This window comes from Cervus canadensis, chromosome 17 (genome assembly GCF_019320065.1).
Source record: "Cervus canadensis isolate Bull #8, Minnesota chromosome 17, ASM1932006v1, whole genome shotgun sequence".
NCBI classification, from domain to species: Eukaryota; Metazoa; Chordata; class Mammalia; order Artiodactyla; family Cervidae; genus Cervus; species Cervus canadensis.
In genome coordinates, this window is record NC_057402.1 from 45978632 (window position 1) to 46001518 (window position 22887).

At 48.4% G+C, this 22887-nt stretch overlaps 1 protein-coding gene across 4 annotated transcripts in view; it reads left to right on the plus strand.

Annotated features, from left to right (window-relative positions):
• Positions 1 to 12926, plus strand: part of CRTC3 (CREB regulated transcription coactivator 3) — a 98236-nt gene extending 85310 nt beyond the window's left edge. For 2 of the 4 annotated variants that reach the window (XM_043489504.1, XM_043489502.1), the window contains exons 11-15: positions 1518 to 1816; positions 6948 to 7148; positions 7237 to 7317; positions 8890 to 8992; positions 9446 to 12926. In XM_043489504.1, the coding sequence (XP_043345439.1) occupies positions 1518 to 1816; positions 6948 to 7148; positions 7237 to 7317; positions 8890 to 8992; positions 9446 to 9654 (893 nt within the window). In that variant the 3' untranslated portion in view covers positions 9655 to 12926. The remainder of the gene's footprint in view (positions 1 to 1517; positions 1817 to 6947; positions 7149 to 7236; positions 7318 to 8889; positions 8993 to 9445) is intronic. The other 2 variants (XM_043489503.1, XM_043489505.1) reach the window with 2 other exon arrangements.
• The last annotated feature ends 9961 nt before the right edge of the window (positions 12927 to 22887 follow it).

The window sequence follows — 22887 nt, forward strand, 5'->3', positions numbered from 1 at the left end:
TTAGTGCTCAATCATGTCCTACTCTTTGCTACCCTATGGACTGTAGCCCATCAGGCTCCTCTGTCCATGGAATTCTCCAGGCAAGAATACTGGAGCGAGTTGCCATGCTCTCCTCCAGGGGACCTTCCCAACCCAGGTATTGAACCTGGGTTCTACATTGTAGGCAGATTCTTTACCATCTGAGCCACCAGGGAAGTCCTCAGAATCACTTACTGGCTAAAAATTCTTTTTCATTTCTGCATTTCCATAATTTTCATCTAACACTTAACTTTTTGTCAATGTGAAACAACGCAGAGTTCTGCTCACCCCAGCAGTGGGCACAAGAAGGTGGGCTGGGCTCTGAAACACAGGGGTCGTCCACGGAGATGCACTGCAGGGCCAGCATTCATTCATGGAATGAAGGCACCCTTCCATGCCCTGGGCCAGGTGCCAGAGAGCCAGCAGGGCAGAGGACAGGCTCCCTGGCCTCCTGGAGCTTGTGTCCTTGCAGCATGTGTTATGGAAATGCCTTTCCCAAACTCTCTTGCTCTTGCTAAAATTCACTCCTCTCCCCTTAAAACAAAGCACCAACAAGCGCATCCTTTTCCCCACACTGGAGGAGACAGTAATGAACAACTTCTCAGGAGCCAGAAAAACAAAGAGAAAGGAAGCCCTGGGCTCAGGGTGTTTAAAGAGCCCGCCTGAGGCAGCCCGCCCCCCACATCGAGAACCATGACACCCAGTGAAGGCAACCGAGGGTTCTGGCTGGTTGTCAGGGACCAGGCACTGGGGGCCCTGAACACAGTGGGTTGTCCGGCCCTGGGATCTGTTCCTTGGACGGGAGCAGAGGAACTGAACATTCGCCTCTGCTGCTGCCTGCCTACCAGTTCTTACTCTCCCAGTGGTTGTTTACATAATCTCATTCTCAAGAAAAATCTATTCTCATCCGTTTTTAAAAAGCTTTTTATTTTGTTTTGGGGTAGAGCCAATTAACAATGTTGTGTGATGGTTTCAGCTGAACAGCAAAGATACTCAGCCACACATACACATGTATCCACTCTCCCCCAAACCCCCCTCCCATCAAGGCCGTCACGTAACACTGAGCAGAGTTCCCGCACTGTTCCTTGTCGAAACCATTCTCATCAGAATGGCTTTGTGCCTCTTAGTCTGAGTGCATCTTCTCCTTGCCCTTGATACCACTTTTTTTCCCTTTGGCTTAAACAACAAACATTTATTTCTTACAGTTCTAGAAGTTTGGAAATCCAAGATTAATGTGTCTGTGGAGAGTCCACTTCCTGGTTCATAGGTTCCTTTTTTTTTTTTTTTTTTAATCTGACGATAAGTGCATTACAACATTCTGTTCGTTTCTGCTGTACAACCTTGGTACCTTTTCCAGCAGGAGAGTTGCCCGGAGCTTCTTCTCACACAAAATCATCATCAAATACAAATAGGAAGTTGAGTTTTTTCTCTGCTGTTTGGGAAACAGAAGATGTGGTTGGTAACTATGAGGCATAAGTTGTGAACGTGCTGTCTTCCAGGTCTCCAGAGTTCTCGGAGCAACCCCTCCATCCAGGCCACGCTCAGCAAGACAGTTCTCTCCTCCTCCTTCAACAGCCACCCAGAGGCCTCCGCTCCCAGCGCCTCTGCCCTCCACCCCTCACTCCGCCACTTCTCGCTCAGCAACCCATCCCTTTCCACCACCAGCCTGAGCGGCCCCTCCCGGCGCAGGCAGCCACCTGTCAGCCCCCTCACACTGTCTCCTGGCCCTGAAGCACATCAAGGTTTCAGCCGACAGCTCTCTTCAACCAGCCCCTTGAACCCGTATCCTGCCTCACAGGTAAAAAGCAAGCAAACTAACAGTGAAACAGACTGAAGCAGATGGGAACTGAACCTACGTCCTCACTCTAAGCGTGGTCCATGAGGTCTCGGATGCAGTCAGTTCTCACTTCTGTGTGAAATCAAATCATTCCTAAGAGCAGAGTTGTTGTGTTGCCTTGTCGTTGTTTAGTCACTCAGTCGTGTCCAGCTCTTTTGTGATACCATGGACTGTAGCCCGCCGGGCTCGTCTGTCCATGGGGTTCTCCAGGCAAGAACACTGCAGTGGGTTGCCATTTCCTACTCCAGGGGATCTTCCCGACCTACGGATCAAACCCATGTCTCCTGCACTGGCAGGTAGATTCTTTACCTCTGAGCCACCAGGGAAGCCCATTGTGTTGCTTACTCTTAAGCAGACACTGAACAGTTGGTGGTACTTTCATGAAGTTGGACTTGGAGGAAAGGGGTCAGGTGTGGAGGGTGAAACCCAGTTATGTCTGAAATAGAAGGGAAGCCAGGTTGGGGTTTTAAATTTGGTGTGGAAAATCAATAATTGATCTCTGAGCACTGTAAGTCACAGAGAAAGCCGAGGAAGACATTGAAATACCTTCCTGAAGCTTCCATATTGAATTAGACCTCGTCCCTAATTACACTGACTGATTTAAGAACAGTCCTTCTCTTGTTGATTAAATGCTTAGGTACAGTAGGATCATATCTCTATAAAATGACCCGGATGAGTCTGTTTAGAAAGAGGCACACTTTGAAGTCACAAGCCTGCTACAGAAATTTAGGGTGGGAAATGTCATCTTTCTGACTTGTTGACTTTGTTTCTATTCTAAGTTTTCAGGGTGGTTTTTCACAGTCATCAGTGAACATGTTTTTAACCTGTTGGTCACTCCCTAGATACATTATAACATCATTTACTCACCACTTCACTGTAAGTGAGTAATGACTTAGCAAGAAGAAGTTGACAGAACACAACAGAGGTTAGCAGATCCAGTTATGAGTCACTCTTTACCAATTATTAGCTATGGGATCTTTATTATATGAGTAATCCCTTTCGGGAGAGGGTAAGAGAGTATTTCATAATTGTTTTTTAATGGTTCTTTCATGTTATTGGATTGCCTTTAATTTATTTTGCAAGATTATTGTATAGGGGCTTCTCTGGTGGTTCAGTGGTAAAGAATCTGCCTGCAGTGCAGAAGACCGCCTGCAATGAGGAGACAACAGTTCAATCCTTGGGTCAGGAATATTCCCTGGAGAAGGATAGCAACTCACTCCAGTGTTCTTGCCTAGAGAATCCCATGCACAGAGGAGCCTGGAGGGCTCTAGTCCATGGGGTGGCAGAGTCGGACACGACTTAGCAACTAAACCACCACCAGCAGATTATTTTACAGGATATAAAAAATAATACTGTCTAGGTACATTTTCGGAGAAGGCAATGGCACCCCACTCCAGTACTCTTGCCTGGAAAATCCCATGGATGGAGGAGCCTGGTAGGCTGCAGTCCATTGGGTCACTGAGAGTCGGACACGACTGAGCGACTTCACTTTCACTTTTCACTTTCATGCATTGGAGAAGAAAATGGCAACCCACTCCAGTGTTCTTGCCTGGAGAATCGGGGTTCTCTTGCCTGGCAAAATGGGGTCCTGGATGGGGGAACCTGGTGGGCTGCCATCTATGGGATAGCACAGAGTCGGACACAACTGAAGCGACTTAGCAGCAGCAGCAGCTACATTTTATGGAGACCATAGAGATAAACAGCACTCTTTTTCAGATATTTTCATTTTTATCTGCTAAATATTAAAAAAAAATTTTTTTTTTTAAAAATCAGTGTTATTTGTGCACATAATTTCAAAGGTCAGATAGCTCTAAAGGGCCTGTTATGAAATAACAGTTGTCTTCCCCACCCCACCAGCCATATTTCTCACTGCCTGGAGGTGGCTACTTTCGGCCATCTTAGCTGCTCTTTGTATAACAGTGTTATTTCATGCTGGTTTTGTTCTAGGTTTTTAGTGTTAGGTGTTGTCTAACGACATCCTCCTGTGGAAGACTAGGGTTTAGTTCTCTTTCAACCCTCCCAGGTCCTTCCCTCCCCCCTTCCCACATGTTTTTCCTACTCATTCTCCTCATCTTCACCGTGTGGTTTATTACATTTAGTTTTGAATAGAACAGTACTCAGTCTTTAGTGTTGTAGCAGTGTAATCAGAGTTGAACCATATAGCTCACTACGAAATAACAAAATGAGGAGCTTTTTCTCCTGGGAGTTAATAAATGTCTTGTGTTTTTCTCACTGTGGTTTTCTCTGTATGTATTTCTCTGTATTTGTATTCAATCTCAAGCTCTCAGCATTGGGTAGATCTCCTTTTGATACATTAGTAACAAGCCCTCCAGTAGCTTTCCAAGAAAGAGTACATGTGACGTGGCATGACTTCTGTGTGTCCTCATTCTAGCCACCACTTAACTAATAATTGGCTAAGTGTAGAATTCAAATTTGAAATAATTTTCTCTTGAAGTTTTGAAGGTATTAATCTGTCACCTTTTAGTTTCTAGAGTTGCTACTGAGAAATCCAGTGCCATTCTGATTCCTGAAGTGAAGTGAACTGAAAGTGTTAGCTATGTCCAACCCTTTATGACCCCATGGACTGTATAGCCCGCCAGGATCCTCTGTCCATGGGATTCTCCAGGCAAGAATACTGGAGTGGGTTGCCACGCCCTCCTCCAGGGGATCTTTCTAATCCAAGGATTGAACCCACCTCTCTTATGTCTCTGAATTGGCAGGCAGATTCTTTACCATCTGAGCCACCAGGATACCCCCTCTGATTCTTAATACTTTGAATTAAATCTCCCTTTGTTCCTTGTGAGGTTTGCAGGATCTTCTTTTTTCCCCCCTTAGTGTTCTAAAACTTCAAAATAATGTGACCTGATATGAGTCTGACTATCTGGTTGGTTTCTTCGACCTGGAAACTCACCTCCTTCATTTCTGAGAAATTTTCCTGAATTATTTCTTTGACAGTTTCTTCCCTTCAGTTTTCTCTGTTCTCTCTTGAATGTATGAATGTTGGACATCCTGTACTTTCCCTCTAGCATCCTTATTTTTTTCTCTTTGTTTTCTCTCTCCGTCTTTTTCCTCTGCTTTCTGGAAGAGTTTCTTAACATTATCTTCCACCCTTCTGTTGAGGTTTTCATTTCTGCTCTCATCCTTTTAAACTGCCAAGACATTTTTTGCTCTCGTTCTCTGAATGTTCCTTGTTTCATAGCATCATATTTATTCTATGGATGCATATCATCTTTGATGTCTCTGAGGTTTTTAGTGATAATTTTTGTTCCAGTTTCTTTTTATTTTCTTTGAATAGATATTTTCCAAATTGCATAGAAGCAGCGAACATAATATAATGAATCTTCCTATACCCATCAGCCAGCCTCAACAGTCATCAACATTTTTTTTTTTAAAGAAGTAGCTCTCTTTAGTTGTACCAGGTCTTAGTTGTAGGAACCTGGGCGCTCCGCATTGGGAGTGTCTTAGCCACTGGACCACCAGGGAAGTCCTCGACATTTTTATAATCTTGTTTTATCCATATCCCCTCTCTTTAAAAATGTGTATAGAGGTGCATATTATAAATAAGTATGTATTTCTAAAAGATAAGGATTTTTTAATCACCCTAAATAGTGTATTGATAATTCTCTTTTTCATGACAACTTCTTCCTACATAAATTTCCCCAGGTTTCTTTTCTCAGTTTGTCTGCTTGGGTCTCTGACTTACATCCAGACACTTCCCTCATGATCTGGTGATCCTTGGCATCCTGCTCATATTTAGCAACAGGACACAGACACATGCACACAAACTGATTGGAAGCTCTGTGTATGTGGGTGGGCTTGTTGAGTACAGTCTTCACTGTAGACAGATCCAGCTCAACCCTTTCCTGGGGGGCCCTCTGGTATCGTAAGTTGGATTGTCTCCCAGGCTGGTCAGATCCCCAAAGGATGCTCTCCCGATCTTGCGCCTGGCCTGTGCCCAGGCCCAGCATTGTGGGAACTGAACTGGAAGGAGAGGTGGAGGCTCAAGGGGCCACAGTGAGCTTTTTTTTTTTTTTTTGCTTTCTCAGAAGCCCTGCATTCTCAGCAGCGCCTCACCTTCTAGGGTCTGATGCACCCAGTCCAGAGACCCCGGGGCCATACTCCCTTCAGAATGCAGCCCTCAGCCTCCCGCCAGGCATGGGCTCTGGAACCCACTGCTGCCTGCCAGCCTTTCCAGATTTAGCTTCGTCTTCTCCCGCTGCTGCCCCCTCCCCGTTCCCCCCCACCCCCACCCCTCGGGGACTCTGCGATGGAACCAGACCTCCTCCCCGCTGCCAGCCCTGCATTTGGTTCCCTCAGGTCTGCTCAGCCAGCTACTGCGTGTCCATCTGCTTTTCATTTTCCAAACTTCATTCCCATTTTTTTCCTTCTCATTATCTTCATCCTCGTGTTGTTTATCTTCATTTTAGCATTATTTACGATGGTTTTCATTTTGTTTATTAATGTTTGTTGTTGTTTAACATTGTTTTAGGGTTTCAGTGGGGTTTGGGTAGACAGCAGAGCTAAGTGCTGTTTTTCAGTCTTCTATTTTTAACCAGAAGTTATGGCTGTTAAAAAAAACCAAGCAAACATGATCCTCATTGAGAAGACTGAGACAAAACTGGTTAACTTGGCTGCATTTTGCTTTGTTTGTTTTTGAAGACAATAGAAATTGTCGCTGAATGGAAAATGTTTTGTGGGGAAGTGACATTTGAAGTATACTTTGCAGGAACAGAAGTAGGTTTCTCAGAGCACAGTGTAGACTGCCAGGGAGAGGAGAATATCAAGGTTTTTCCTCACTTTGACATTTCCTAATTGTAAAGGGGGGCTTCCCTGGTAGTTCAGCAGTTGAAGAATCTTCCTGCCAAGCAGGAGACTCGGGTTCAATCCCTGGCTCAGGAATATCCCCCGGAGAAGGAGATGGCAACCCACTCCAGTATTCTTGCCTGGGAAATCCCATGGACAGAGAAGCCTGGTGGGCTACAGTCCATGGGGTCACAAAGAGCCTGACACAACAACTAAACAACAACAGCATCCATGAAGGACTGACCACTAGCAACTCAGAAGCTGAGTACTTAGTGGCTTTGTTTTTCAGATGGTGTCCTCGGATCGAAGCCCACTCTCCTTCCTGCCCACAGAAGCTCAAGCCCAAGTGTCCCCCCCACCCCCTTACCCTGCAGCCCACGACCTGCCCCAGCCTCTGCTGCAGCAGCCCCATGCCCAGGAGCCGCCTGCCCAGCAGCCCCAGGTGGCCTCATCGCTGCCCCAGTCGGACTTCCCGCTCCTCACAGCGCAGGTGAGTCCCACCCGGAGCCCCAGGCAAGAGGGGATGCTCATGCCACCCTGTGTTCCAAGCTAAATGGTTCCTTCCTTCTTCCCTGAAGGGCTCATCTTTGACCAGCTTCTTCCCAGATGTAAGCTTTGACCAGCAGTCCATGAGGCCAGGTCCAGCCCTTACTCAGCAGGTGAGTGAGTGCCCGGGCCTGCCTCGTCCCAGAGCAGGAACTGTCACCTGCAGGCTGCTCCAGAGGGGAGACCCACACCCAGCAGGCTCGGCTGGTACCGTACGTCTCTGACCTCAGGTGCGCTCAGCAGCTGGGGAGCCTAGCATCGCCCCGAGCCCTAGATGCTGGTGCCGGCTGCCTTAGTTCATTGTCAGGCATCAGTGGAGGACCTTTTGGAACACGTGGTGGAAGACTTGTGATGACATTCTAGCCATAGAATTGTAGACATGCTCATGCTGGAAGGAACCGAGCAATCCATGGGTCTATCATGATGAGAAGATAAGGAGCAGGCAAGGGCTTTGCCTTGGCCCGAGTTGCTGTGTGTGGCCTCCTGGGAGCCCATCCTGGCCAGGCAGGGATCCTTCCTGAAGGTTCTTTCATGCAGCCATTTTCTTTTGCTTTTTAGTTTCTCCCTAATAATACAGACAATCTTTTATATCCCTAGATTTTATGTTGTTCAGTTGCTAAGTTGTGTCTGACTCTTTGCAACCCCATGGACTGCAGCATGCTAGCCTTCCCTATTCTTTACTATCTCCCGGAGTTTACTCAAACTCATGTCCATCGAGTAGGTGATGCCATTCAACCATCTCATCCTCTGTCACCCCCTTCTCCTTCTGCCTCAGTCTCTCCCAGCATCAGGGTATTTTCCAATGAGTTGGCTCTTCGCATGAGGTGGCCAAAGTGTTGGAGTTTCGGCTTCAGCATCAGTCCTTCCAGTGAATATTCAGGGTTGATTTCCTTTAAGATTTTATAGTATTCGATAATTATGGTTTGGGCTCCAGGATATATTACGGAGAGAAGGAAGAGCACTTTCCAGAACCTAACAAAAACAGTAAAATAAATAAAGACAGATGTTTTCCGTGTAGGCCATGGGGAGTGGTGAGAACCAATAGTCTCTGCCGCCTGATTTTCTAGAGAAGCCATGTGAGTCTAGGTGAGTCAGTGTCTTTCTGAAAAGTGATGGAAACTCCTACTTTTGAAAGATTTTTTAATGGTTTAAAAATTGATTTCAGGAATGGCACCTAAAATAGGCTCCAGTTCTGACCCATCCTCATCAAGGCTTTTTGCAGAGAGAGGCTTGCTTGCATTCCTCCCTCTGAGTGAGAGAAGGAGCGGTGTCTACTGTCTCATTTCTTTTGAAAGCAAAGAGGAAAAGAGCCCATCACTTCCTTGGTTATAGACAGAGCCTTTGAAGGGTTCCCACCCATGGTAGTTTCCAGAAGCCTCAGTGTTCTGAGGAGGGAGGTGGCTGTGACTGGTGGGCCTGCAGGAACCACAGCCAGTGGCATTATCCAGGATGGCGTAGAGCGCCAGGCAGTGTGCGAACAGGGACACATCACCCACAGTGTGGCCCTCAGGCCCCTCCTCCACTGCAGTCCCCCCGCTACCCAAGCAGAATGTTCTGTGTGGGCTGTCACAGCGGAGAAGGGGTATGACAGCTCCCATGGCTGGTTTTGCTTGGGGGGCACACAGCACAGTCCTCCCCAGGGAGGCAGAGACCATCCCTCACACAGTGACCTCTGGTACCTCCAGGTGCCCCTGGTGCAACAAAGTCCCCAAGAACCACAGGACTCCTTTCATTTGAGACCAAACCTGTATTCCAACTGCGGGAATTTCCCAAACACCGTCCTGACAGGTGAGTGCGGGCCACCTCCCAGCTGCTTCTTTCACGTCACTATGTTTCTCCAGATACCGCTGTAAGACAGTTTAAACAACATAACATTATATAAAGCCAAAACATGAAAGCCCTGCAGCTCAGCTTTACCTTGTCAAGAATTGGGAGTCCAGCCCCAGAGACTGTGAGGCAGTGGGGAAGGGCCTAGTGATCCAAGCCTTCTTCCAACCTGCTTAGTTTCCAGTGACTGACCACTGTTCAAAGGGAGGAAACCTGCAGAACTGGGACTTGTGGAACTGACTGCAAAGAACACAGATTCCAGAGCAGGACTGTGGGCCTGGGAGTGGTTGGGACATGGGTGATGACTGTCCTGGTTGGCGAGATGGCAGGGGGTCATCACCAGTCGTGTCCTGAGTGACCTGGCCCCCACGCCTTCTAATCCGCACTGTTCTCCTCTCTCGCTGCTCTTTCTAGAAGACTCGAGCACCAGCCTGTTCAAAGACCTCAGCAGTGCGCTGGCAGGCATGCCCGAGGTCAACCTAAGCGTGGACACTCCGTTCCCACTGGAGGAAGAGCTCCAGATCGAACCTCTGAGCCTGGACGGACTCAACATGTTAAGCGATTCCAGCATGGGCCTGCTCGACCCCTCTGTAGAAGAGACATTTCGAGCTGACCGACTGTGAGGTGATCAGAATGGGACAGGAGGACTTATTTCCGAAACAGCTAAAACAGAACGGAATGGAACCAGCTCCACCCCTGGGTGTTAGTTAACTCAGGCTTCTGACCTGGAAGGAACCCAATTCCTCAGCTCCCAGCTCACAGATGAGGTCCCATCTCAGTCGCCGTGGCCTTCTCTCAACCACAGAGCTGGGCGCCGTCCCTCAGGCCCACAGCACAGGCCCTGTCGCTGCAAGCCTGCTGCTTTGGCGCTTCTGATGACTCGGTCGTCACCACACCTGTGACATCTTTTACTGACCCTCTAGTTGGTCAATGAGTAAAAGAAAATGTGTACCGAGAGGCCTCAGTAGCCGTGTATAATGCTCAGAACCACTGATCTCAGTCAACACTGAAGAAAGGACCCGAAGTGGGGGGCGGTCTGGGGCTGTGGGCCTCCAGGAGCCGACTCACCTCCAGCAACGGTACCAAGCCCCACGATGCCTGCCATGGTCCCACTGCCTCGACTTAGCACCCCAGGCAGCCATGGGATGTCCAGGGCAGTGCAGAGGGCCAGGGCTCCCTGAGAGACCTCCATTCAAACACAAAGAAGGATTTCCGCCACATGTCCAAGAACAGACATGAGTTGAGCAAACTGAATTCTAATTGGTTTTCTCCCGGTTTGTAATCTCTTCTCTGCTGCTGCAGTACCGCTTTTCCTTTGGATGAGAGGAAAAGGAAGACTATTTTATTTTATTCTGTCACTGAAGAAAAAAAAAAAATCAAAATCCCCTGGTAATGGATGAGCCTGAAGAGAACAGGGCTTCTACTCAGTGGCTGCAGAAGACAGAGAGAGGGGGGCTGTGTGTAGGTATCTTACAGGCACACGATGTCCTCTAGACAAGCTCCAAACCATCTAGACCTCCCTGTCAACAGACTGGCCAGGAGGAGTGGCCAGGGGTCTGGACCAGCACCACCACCCCTCCCCAGCAACTGTGCAGCAGCAGAGGGAAGCTGGTTCTCTGTGGAAAGGGGGTGTTCCTGTCACCCCACTAGACCGTAAGCTCCTTGAGGGCAGAGACTGTGCCTTACCCATCACCAAACCCCTAGCACCCAACAAGTGCCTGGCGCTGAGCAGGTGCTGCTGACCTGGGCGTCGAATGCACACACGCGTGAATGAGCAGATGAAGCACGAATGAATGAACCTGCCTCGCTGGGAGGCAGTCTAATCTTTCACTGACCCTCTTCCTCACCAAAGCTTCTCAGAGCTTCAGCTTTTCTAACACTTATGCCTGTGGTTAAGTGAAGCACACACTTTAAGATGCTTTTAACACTAGGTGACCCAAGTCCACGGTTAGGCCACATACCTTGTCCTCCTCAAGTCTATGCACGTGGGTGGACAATGTCTTGTGAGTGCACCTATGGTGGCTCAGCAAGCTGGGGCCTCCCCCATACTGGGACCTCGGGGGTCCCAGCCATCACAAACATCTTCTCTCTCAGACCCGTGTTTTGCTCTTGATTGCATTAAGAGATTCACCCTCTGAAGCTGAAGAAATAATGTATAGTAAAACGAAGGCCTAATTTACGGAACCATCATTAGGCATCAGTACTTTAGCACAAAATGGTATTACTGTATTTCCACCAGCACCTCTGATTCAGTCTATGCCAGCCCCTGACCAGAAACCCCGATGGGTGGGCTTAAAAACCATCAGGGAGGAGTCTGGGCAAAGGGGCCTCACACGGGCCTGGGAAGACAGCATAGGGTGGACAGACACACTGAAGGAGTGATAAAGATGCTAGAACCAGACAGACAGCTTCTTTCCAGGAGACACCGGGCATGTTGCTAAAGGGTCCAGATTGCTCCCACCTAAAGAAGCAAAGCGGCACCGTGTGGGTCTGAACCTGACATGTGTCCCTGGTGGCAGGAAGGGGTCTGTCACAGGGTCCTGGGCTGTTGACCTCCCCAGACCTTCTGTTTCCTTCTGTCTCCAGGGGGCTGCCTTCCCTCCAATCTTTTAAGTAACCCCAACGGTGTACCGCTGTGTCTCCAGTGTGGAGCCCAGGTCTTGGTCTTCCTGCATCACATTCGCTCTGAACACCCCCCTCTTGAATTAGAAAGACCAGAGCCTTCCCTGCCTGAGCTCTGGCTCAGGAAGGGGCCGTGGGCTTCCCCTTCGAAGCCTTATTCCCAGTTAGACTTCCAGATCTCAGCGACTTTTTGTGAAAGAAAATGGCCTTTCATTGTACACAGCACCCCAACATGCTGAAAGAGCCAGATGCTGCCTGCCTCTCATGTGTCAGAAACCCCCTGAGATCTGAACTAGCCTTTCAGACAAGGGGGAGTGCTGATGTCATGAGAGGTGTTTTTTTTTTTTTTGATGGAGATTCCAGGATAGTCTGCTCTCTACACAGTGCCTTACCCGTGGTGATCACTGGTGTCAGGGTCCTAACTCTGTCTGCACAGCAGCCCAGCCATACAGCCAGAGACCCCGAGACCTGCAGGACCAAGTATGCTCCCCTGGGCATTCACCAAGGACTTGTGGAAATGGAGGCTCCTGGGAAAAGTGACTTGTTTGGGGGGAGGGTAACGATGACAGTAAGGTTTAGCACTGAATCCAGTTTGTCCATCCCCTCTCTTCCTGTGAAAAGGTTTTGGACATTATACAACCTGCCTTGCTTACCCATGTCAAGGACACCCATGGACAGGGGTCGCCCTGACCTCCTCACTGCTGCCTTTGGTCCTCAGCATCTGAAATGGCTGCAGACTTCAGAGTAAACTATTTTTCAATATTTAGTTTTTCACAAGAAATCCATGGTTGTACTACTCTCATTTACTAGCAGTTAAACAGCATAAGACTAAAAACCTATCTGTGTTTCTGTTTTTTCTTCCCCCTTCTGTATGGTTGTGGTTTTTAGGACATAAGGTGTCAGGAGAACCTTGGTTATGTCTAGATCAACATGAATTCTCCACTGTCCTGTCTCATTTCTCCTAAGTCTACTGTATATTACCTGAGCTGAAATGTATACCCCAGTCCATCTGCATAGTTGAAGACACTTTCTACTCTGACCCTTGTCGTCTCTTCTGATTCATGCACGGACGGTCTGGTCCCAAGCGTGTTTCTTCCACGGCTTTGTGATGGAAACATCACAGCAAAACTAATCAGACTTCCCACCAGTATCCTAGTCCACATGCCCCTCGTCAAACAATATTTAAAGATTGGAAATTTGTATAAAGTAGCTTCCAAGTTTTATAATGCATCGTTTTACATCTTTCGTAATTAAAAGCAGCACAATAAGGTTGTATGTGCGTCCAGTGTCTTCCTTGGGCTCCGGTGAGATAAACGGGTGGCGAGTCCTTCTCAGCGCAGCCTGCAGTCAGAGATTTCTGGTCCATGGCTGAGCAGAGCCTGCACTGGCCCGCTTCTCCTAATACATGCCGTGGTGCCCAGTCCTGAGAGAAGTCCAGAAGGAAGTAGGGGCACGTGTGTACCCAGGATAGAGGCATCGTTGTAGGGGCTCAGCATTCTGCTCCCTCTTCTGAGGTTCAAGCCACTGATATGCCTCCCCTGCCCAGTCACTCTGCTGCAGGTACTGGTCTTTAGCTCTTTCAGTCCTAAAGGAAATCAACCCTGAATATTCATTGGAAGGATGGATGCTGAAGCTGAAGCTCCAATACTTTGACCATCTGATATGAAGAGCTGACTCATTGGAAAAGACCCTGATATTGGGAAAGATTGAGGGGAGGGGGAAAAAGGGGTGACAGAGGATGAGATGGTTGGATGGCATCACCGACTCAATGGACACGAGTTTGAGCAGACTCCGGGAGATGGTGAAGGACAGGGAAGGCTGGTGTGCTGCAGTCCATGGGGTTGCGAAAAGTCGGACACAACTGAGTGACTGAACAACAACCCGTTTCACCAAGGACTTGGGTTCTGCTTTCTACCCCCAGCCCCTCTCCCCCTGTCCCAGCAGGGTTCAGAGCGTGGACCTCTCCAACAGCAAACAGCCTCAGCTGCCCCCGGAGACCCACTTCCTCAGCCGCACCCAAGGCTCGTCATAAAGATGACTCTTCTGAAATCTTACTCAGAAATCCCACCTCTGACCCCGACTTGCTGAGCCACCGTTTCTACTCAGGTCCCCACGCACCCTGTTATCTGACTCCACCGGGACTTCTGTCCCTTGTCCCTCCTCGCAGTCCGCCTGTCCCCTCTTCATTCCCCGGCCGAGCCCACCGACTCAGAGGCCTTCAGGACACCCTCACCAGCCCTCCTCCTGCTCTGAGCCTGGCGTTTCTCAGTAGCCACACACTGCCCCTAAGCCCCCTCCCTCTTCTGCCCCCAGACCTCTCCTCCCATCAGGGCCCTTCTCACAGCCGGAAACTCCAGGTTTCCTTCAGAGGGCAGCTCCCTCAGCATTCCAGCTGCCCCCACGCCATCCTTTCTCCTGGAAAACTTGTCCTAAATCTGTACCCATCTGTTCCTCCCTCCCCTCTGCCTTACCTAGTTCTCATTTTTCACATGTGATTTATCTGTGCTTCCTCCAAGGATTCCTGGTCCTCCCCAGGCCTTCTCCTCACCCTCTCCAGCAGCTTTTTACCCTCAGCCTGAAGACTATGTGTTTAGTTCCTCAGTCGTGTCTGCCTCTTTTCAACACCACAGAGTGTAGTCCACCAGGGTCCTCCGTCCATGGGTTTCTCCAGGCAAGAATACTGGAGCTGCCATTCCCTTCTCCAGGGGATCTTCCCGACCCAGGGCTTGAACCTGGGTCTCCTGCATTGCAGGCAGATTCCTTACCATCTGCACCACAGTCTCCTCCTTGCTAAAGACCAACCGTGAAATAATGCTCTCCTCAACTCCGACTTCTCCTCCAACCACAACCTCTCTCTCGAAGAGTTGCTCATGCTCAGCTCCGGTCTCAACTCCTCTGGCCAGTCCAGTCCCTCTCCTCCGTGGCCCTTCCCTGACATTTGAGCCCTGTGGCAGCTCCCGTTCCCTCCCCTAGGTCCTCTCTCTGGCTCCAGTAAATCCTCTTGTTCTCTCAGGGCACATCCTCCACTCCATCTCTTTTCTCAGAACCACTGTCCCCAGGCCATCACCTCCAAGTTAATGGCCCCCGACATCCAGCCTCCCATCCGCCTGCCTGTTAGCTCAGGCTCACCTGCGCTCCACCCCATGCGCCCTCCGCACAGCCCTTCATAGTTCTGTGTTCACTGGCTAGCATTCTTCATTACACTTGACACTGGCCGTCCCCATACAACTCTCTGCTCTGTGAGGACAGGGACCTTGCCTTCTACTTGCATTCTATATCGCCAGTGCCTGGCATGTAGTAGGTGCTCAATAAATATTTTTGAACTGCTGACTTCTGCCTGTCCTCTCACATCACAGCCTTTATCTCCCACATAGCCTTCCTCCTCCCCTCAAATCCAGCCTGAGTCCGGAAGGGCCGCCTCAGCCCCAAGTCTCTCTCTCTTTAGCTTGACACCATCTTCTCATCCGGTTCCCACCTCATCTCTGGCCCACGAGGCAGCCTCTACCTCCCCTCAGAAATTAGCAGAGTAGAGACTTCCCAGGTGGTCCAGTCATTAGGACTCTGAACTCCCAATGCAGGGTGCCCGGGTTCAATCCCCGGTCAGGGAACTAAGATCTCACTTGCCACATGACGTGGTCAAAATAAAGAGATTTTTAAAAAGAAAAAAAAATTAGTGACAGATTTTACTTTTATGTTTTTGTGCCCCAGGGTTCTTAAAATTACACAAGTACTCCCCCTCCCCAGTTTTATAGCATTGTAGGGGTTCATTGTGTAATGAATTCATAATGAGAGTACTTAAAATCATGCCCTGCACATCATAAACACTCAATAAATGGCAATTATTATATTATTTGTTGCATGGATACACTGTCCTTTTAAAAAAAGGATTCACAAATCTTTAGAAGTACTGAATCTGTATAGTGCTTGCTTTAAAACACCAAATCTTACCATGGGGAGGGTGGTCTTAAGTTGGTCCTATTTAGGTCCTGTTTGCCAAATGAGCTTTACTATTTGCAAGTATGGAAAAGTCAGTTATATATATGGGACTGTGTCCCGCTGTGGACACTAGATGGAGCTGAGACACAAGAGTAGCTGTCAGGACCCAGAAACAGCCCCTAGCGCCACCTGACCCTCTCCTCTAATTTCTCCTTTAGACGGGTAGACGGCAGTGTGGTTAGCAGGTAATCCTACCATGGCAGAAGATAAGTTTCTCTAGTGACCGCTCAGACCCTGCACATCACACGTCCCTGAAGCAGGTCAAGGATGGCTTCTTGGGTTTATGGGTGAGGAAGGAGGCCCAGATGGCGCTGAGTCACCTGGCGACACAGGGAGCCCAGACCTTGCACACGGCCGGGCTTCCCCACCTGCGGCATCGCAGACCCCCAAAGCTCAAATGTGCGGGCGGAGCTCGGCAAGCGGCCCCAACCCGTCTGACCCTCAGGGCCTGAACCGCGCCCCTCACCCACCCGGGAGCCCGGGGGACGCAGCCCCGAGCGGAGGGTCCTGGAGCGCGGGGAGGGAGCACAAGCCCAAAGGCAGGGCCGGATTTTCTCTTTTCCAGCAGTGTTTTTTAATTTTTTTAAATAAAAGGCTTTGCTTTTATAGTAATAGTACACGCACATTATAAGAATTTCAGGTTAACACTGAAGAGCACAAAAAAGAAAATTTTCAGGTGGTCCGGAAGGCAGCACCCGCAGAAACGTCGATGGAATCATCTGCTTACGCAGGTATTCAGAGAAAAGACCAGGTAGGTGCCTGGAAATTTCTACCAAGAAGTGTTCACAGAATACATGCTTCTTTTGGAGAAAGTCTTTCACAGAAAGGAAAAAAAAGAAGAAGAAGAAAAGGAAGAAACCTGAATGTAACTAAAGAAATTGCCGAGCTGCAAATAATTAAAAGAGAAGAAAAATGCCCAGAAGCTGAATTCATCCTTTAAATCTGTTTCAACTGTAGATGGCATCTCTTGACAGCGCTGGAGGGCGGAGGAAATGAGCTCACCCACTTCCCCTCTCCTCCCCCCTCCCATAGGTTGTGAGTTCTTATTTTCACATTGTCAAGGTTTGTGCTACTTGCATCCTGTCCTGTAACCATCCTTCCCACCATTGTTTGGCCCCATTCTGTGTGTGCCTGGGTCGCCTGCTCACCGCCAGGCCTTTCAGAGTGGGTTTCCCAGCCCTCCCTCCTGAGTTCTTTATTTCATTTTTTATTGTAGCTACACCGTGTAGCATGTGGGAACTTAGAACCAACCAGGTACTGAACCTGTGTCCCCTTCAGTGGAAGCCTGGAGTCTTAACCCCTGGACTGCCAGGGAAATCCCATGAGTTCTTTATTTTGATTCCCCTCCTGTCTGACTTGACTTGTCCCTAAGAAATCTGTTTAGGAAGGGTTTTGGGTAGTGGTCACAGACAAGGGGGTGGTTGGCTGCTGGGAGCAAAGGTTGGAGACCTCAGTTCTGAAAAGGGGTGGGTGGGCTCTACAATTGGCTGAATTATCCCCGGTGAAACGGACATAAATCCTCAATGTAGGGACAAGCACTAATACTCTCCAGTATGATTCCTGGCTGAAAACTGAGTCTTCAGCTTGTATTTGGTGGCTTATAGTCCCCAGCTGGCTCAGCGGTAATGAATCCGCCTGCAGGTGATGCAGGAAACTCAGGTTCGATCCCTGGGTTGGGAAGATCCCCTGGAGAAGGAAACGGCAAGCAGAATACTGACACTTGTCTGGGAAATCTCTTGGACAGAGGAGCCTGGAGGGCTACAGTCCATGGGGGTTGCAAAAGAGTTAGACACGACTGAGCACACAAGTTGAATTCTTAGAATTTGGAAATGGAGGAAATGACTGGGATAGGGATCCCAGAGGGTATCGTCTTCTTTCTCTTTTTTGCCACATCATGCAGCATGTAGGATATAAGTTCCTGGACCAGGGATCAAACCTATGCCCTCTACCTTGGGAGCACAGAGTCTCAACCACTGAACTACCGGGGAAGTCTCTTATTTTTTAAAGAAAGAACATGCCAGATTTCTGGTTCAGGGGGCCTCTGTTTCCAGGTCATCACCACTACCTTAACAACTGCCCCCCCCCGCCCCGCCCCACACATACACACAATACATACACATTTCATCCCTTTGACAGCAGTGCCCTGTCCCATATTCACTTGGAAAAATCCAACTTCTCCTTTAAGACCTAGGTCAAATGACACCGCCTCTGTGAAGCCTTTGTGAAATCTGTATTATGGCTTGGCAAACAGGGGTGTATGGTTAGCTTGTGCATAGCAACAAGATCTAGGGACTTCCCTGGCAGTCCAGTGGTTAGGGCTCCATGGTTCCACTGCAGGGAGCCAGGGTTCGATTCCTGGTTCAGGAACTAAAATTCTCAATGCTCTGTGGCATGGCACCAAAAAAAAAAAAAAAGACTATCTAGACACAGTACTGCTTGGGGGCCAAGGGTACAGGCTCTGGAGTTGTAGAGACCTGGGTTCAAATCTGCCTCCACTCTTCCTGGCTCTGAAGTCAGGGCAAGCAAGTGGCCTCTGTGTGGTTCAGTTTCCTTATTTATAAAACAGGGATGGAAAGGTTGTGCCAGCCCCTGGTACACACTTCCTAAATGTTAGATATTGTTTTCACTGTTAACTGTTTTCACTAAATGGGTCTTTTATTGCTAGACCTCAGAAACACAACAAAAGGGTTCGTTGAGAAGATGAAGCGCTCAGAAAGGAGCACTGACTAGTTTTCTCCATGCACAGAGGGCTCCTGAGGAGCCTCCACCCTCCTCTCTAAGGAGCTGGTGTGAGTGACCCTGACCAGTCTGACCAGGGCAGCAGCAGCCACACTCACATCTCCGGGTCACACTGGCCTTTTCTTTATTCCAAAGGACCTTCAGGACTAACCTCTTGTGCTGGTGCTTTTTCAGTGTATCTGACTCCTTGCGACCCCATGGACTGTAGCCCTCCAGGCTCCGCTGACCATGAGATTTCCCAGGCAAGAATACTGGAGTGGGTTGCCATGCCCTCCTCCAGGGAATTTTCCCGACCCAGGGATCAAACTCACTTCTCTTGTGTCTCCTGCATGGACAGGCAGATTCTTTTTTTTTTCTTTTTTAATTTATTTTTAATGGAAGGATAATTGCTTTACAATATTGTGTTGGTTTATGCCATACATCAACATGACTGAACCATAGGTATACATGTGTCCCCTCCCTCTTGAACCTCCCTCCCACCTCCCACCCCATCCTAGCCCCCTAGGTTGTCACAGAGCACTGGTTTGAGTTCCCTGAGTAGTATAGCAGGCAGGCAGATTCTTTACCACTCTGCCGCCTGGACTAACCTCAGATGATGCTTCTTCTTCACCTGCTCATAACTTGGCCTTATAAGTATCGGATCTTCCTTAACTGCTTTCTGCAGGGCTTTGGTTTCACTCCAACAAGCCTGGCACACTGCCAGGGACCCGCTTTATTGGTTGCAAGATGAGGCATGCAGACTGGAGGCCGCTGGGCCCTCCCCTCCCAGAAGCCAGGCCTGTGCACATAGGGTCCCCTGGCATGTTGGCTCCATCACTCGGCCAATCGGATGCTCCCTCCCAGGACTTTGAAGCCTGAGAGGGAGAGTGAGTGAAGCAGGAGTGAGTAAGCAAGGAGTTACTGACCCTGAGCCACGTTAATGGCAGCGCCTTGGAAAGAAGTTTCCCCAGGCTCCCGCATGGCCGTTGTTCTGCCACTGGGAAGCCTGGCCATTCAGCAGTTCTCCCAGGCTGGGTGCTGCCCCACTGACTTTCTCATCTGTCCTCTGGAGCAGAGAACTGCTTCATTTCACAGTTTGTGCGGCTGAACTCCCCAAAGAGAAGCCTGGGGATCTTATAGCACTGTGTCTTCCCCAGACCTGGGGGCTGGTCTGCCATCTGGACTCCTGTTGCTGACTCTGCCTTCTCTTTCAGATTCATGGGTAGCAGTGGGAGCTGGTGAAACGTGTCATTCCTGGCTCCAGGTTCTTTCGGAAGAAAGAATTCTGTGGGCCAGCTCTGGGGAGCGTCCACGGTTACACCAGCGCACAGCTCTAGCTGCTGCAGACAGCCCTCACCCAGGGGGCCTGAGAACTAGTGCTGCCCACAGCAAAGCCTGGCAAGCCCTAGTTCTGCAGAATGCTGACAAAGGGGTGCACAGGTAGGTGGGGCTTCCCTGGTGGTCCAGTGGCTAAGACTGAACTCTCAATGCTGGGGGCATGGGTTCCATCCCTGGTCAGGGAACTAGATCCCACATGCTGCAACTAAAGATCCTGCATGCCTCAACCAAGACCCAGTGCAGTCAAATAAATAAATTAACATTTTGTAAAAAGGTAGGGGGGAGATGCACAGAGCAATGCTCCTACTGGCTTGGGGTATTGGCTACCTAAACACGGTGGAAAGACGTCTTCACCAAGGGCATTCTCAGGTGCTCTCAAGGGCCAACGCACTTCCAAGAGGTTGACCTGGTAGTTGACATTGTTCAAACTTCTTTGACCCCTGAGTCCTTTCCTTTGGGACCATCTTGTGTGGCTGATGTTCTTTGGAACACACTGGAAAAGGCGTGGAGATAGATAGGGATGGAAGAGAGCAGGAGGTAGGAGAGAATTGGACTTTGAAAGGAGTAAAGAAGGAGAAGGGAAAGGATGGAGCAAAATGGAAAAGAACACATGGAAAGGAGAGGGCATCCAGAGGGTTTTGAGGGGTTTGTTTGTTTTGGCCTTGCCGTGAGGCATGAGGGGTCTTGGTTCCCTGACTAGGGATTGAACCTGTGTCCCCTGCAGTGGAAGTGCAGAGTTTCAATCACTGGATCAGCAGGGAAGTCCCTCCTGGAGATTTCACAGAAGGCCTGGTGAGTCCAGGCTCAGGGAATCCAATGAGATGCCTCTGAACTATCTGTGAATATTATTAATACACCTACTGATGGCTAGAAGTCTTTTTTTTTTTTTTCCCAATTCAAAAATGTCTCCATGGTCATCTAGTTTGTGTGAATGAGTGTGGCTCACCAATGCAGGTTTGTTAAAATATCTGTAGTAAAATAGTCATTTTACCAAATGAATCTCAACTTGAAATCTTGGAGAAAATAAAATTGAAAGCCAGAAGAAAGTTATGTGATTAGGTGAGAATTAATAGTGAAGAGATTGAATCAATATGGCAGCTTGAACACATGTTCCAACCCAAGTGGGAAAAAAATATGCAATATTTTAAAACTCTATCATAGGGCTAGAAACTACAAAGGGATATCCTCATTATCAGAAATTGTGAGGAAGGACTTCCCTGGTAGTCCAGTGGTTAAGACTCTGTGCTTCCAATGCAAGGGGCATGGGTTTGATCCCCGGTTGGGGGGGGGGGGGGGCTAAGATCCCACATGTTGCTTGGCACAGCCAAAAAAATAAAAATAAATAAAATAACAAAAAGAAAAAAACTATGAGGAGTAAAGGATGCCGAAGAGTGAAAGGCAAAGAGATGGGATTGAGTTGAAGGTGAAAATCTAGCCACAAATGTTCAGGAGAGGATGCTGTGAAAGGAAGGGCTGGCCTTTGGGGTGAGTCAAGTGCAGGGTAGGTGGGCCCAAGGAGCAGGAGATCCAGGCAGCTGAGAAGGTGATCAGTGGGTGTGGTTAGGCCTCGCTGCTCCCTAGTGCACCCAGCAACTGGCCCCCATGATGCTAGCAGACAGCAGAGAGATAAGGACAAACCGGGGAGACTTATTTACCACAAGGGCCTAAGGCAGGGCTCATTTCCTTCAGAAACAATGAGCCCTTTATCAGTAAGATAAAGACTGACAGCCAACAGAAAACCCAGGGTGAAGACACCACCAGGCAGTTCACGGAGAAGGAAATACAAATCACTCAGACGCATATGAAAGACTCTTGGTCTCACGCATAACGAGAGAAACCTGTTAAAACAACCAGATATAAATTGTTCACTCTTGACAAAGACTTGAAAAGACTGGGCTGGGGAGGGTGTGGGAAAATAGGGCTCTCACATACAGCCGATGGGATGTAAATTGGTACCACCTTTCTGGAGGACAATTTGATAGCAACCACTAGACATAATAATCAAGGCACTGGAAGAAAATATGATAAAATTTTTTTATATTCCTAGAGTGGGGAAAACTTTCCTAAGCAAGATGAATATACCAAAGATAAAGGACAGGTGACAGCCATTAGGGGCAACATACATAATAACCTAAAATATGCAGAGTCTCTTCATATCACAGGATAAAGTTTTATTTTCCAACATATAAATGGTCAAAGGACAAGAACAGGCAATTCACAGAAGAAACGCAAGTGGCCACTTGTTGAGAAATGACATTTATGCTCACTAAGGATCAGAGAAATGCAGATTTTAAAAGTTATAATATCTAGCATTGGCAAGAAAAAGGCTTGCTCCTGGACACAGTGGGCTTTATGTGCTGGTACAGTCTTTTGAAGGACCATGGAAAGAAAGCATCAGCATGAAAAATATCTACTTCTAGGGACCGATCCTTTAGAAATACTTGCTCAATGGTATGTGGGTATGTGAAGAAGTATGCACATGATAGAATTCTTTGTTTTAGAGAAAAACCGAAGATAATCTAAAAATAATCTAAATAATCAGAATGTGGGGAGAGTAAGGGGAGTTCACGTTCTGTATTTTTGTACTGTTTGAACTTCTATTTAGTATTTTTTAAAGTAATGCCAAATGTCTGATTTTCAAGAAGTTATTTAGGACTTCCCTCGTGGTCCAGTGGTTGAGAATCTGCCTGCCAATGCAGGGGATATGGGTTCGACACAATAAAATAAAACCCTCTAAGGGCTTTCCACCACTCTTAGAATCAAAAGCAAATTCTTGGCCATGACCTTACAAAGCCTGGTGTGGACTGGCCTCTACTTACTGTCCAATCTCATCACGTCCTTCTTTACCTGCTAAACACACCAAGCTTCCATCTATCCCAACTTCCCAAGTTCATCCTTTCTGTTTCCTGCTCCCTCTGCCTAGAAGTCTCCTTACCCAGATCTTTGGGTGACTGGTTCCTTCTCATCTTTCAGGTTTCTCAGCTCAAATGTCACCCCCTCAGACAGGTTTCCCTGACCACCTTATCAAAAATAGCCCCTGCCCTAGCCTGTCACTCTCTTTCACATCACCTTGCTTTGGGTGGTTGTTCACTGTTACAGATGTGTGGGTACTACCTCAATGACGATACATAATTTGCATTTTTACAGTCTGGTGGTATGATGTATGTACACCTGCAGTCATT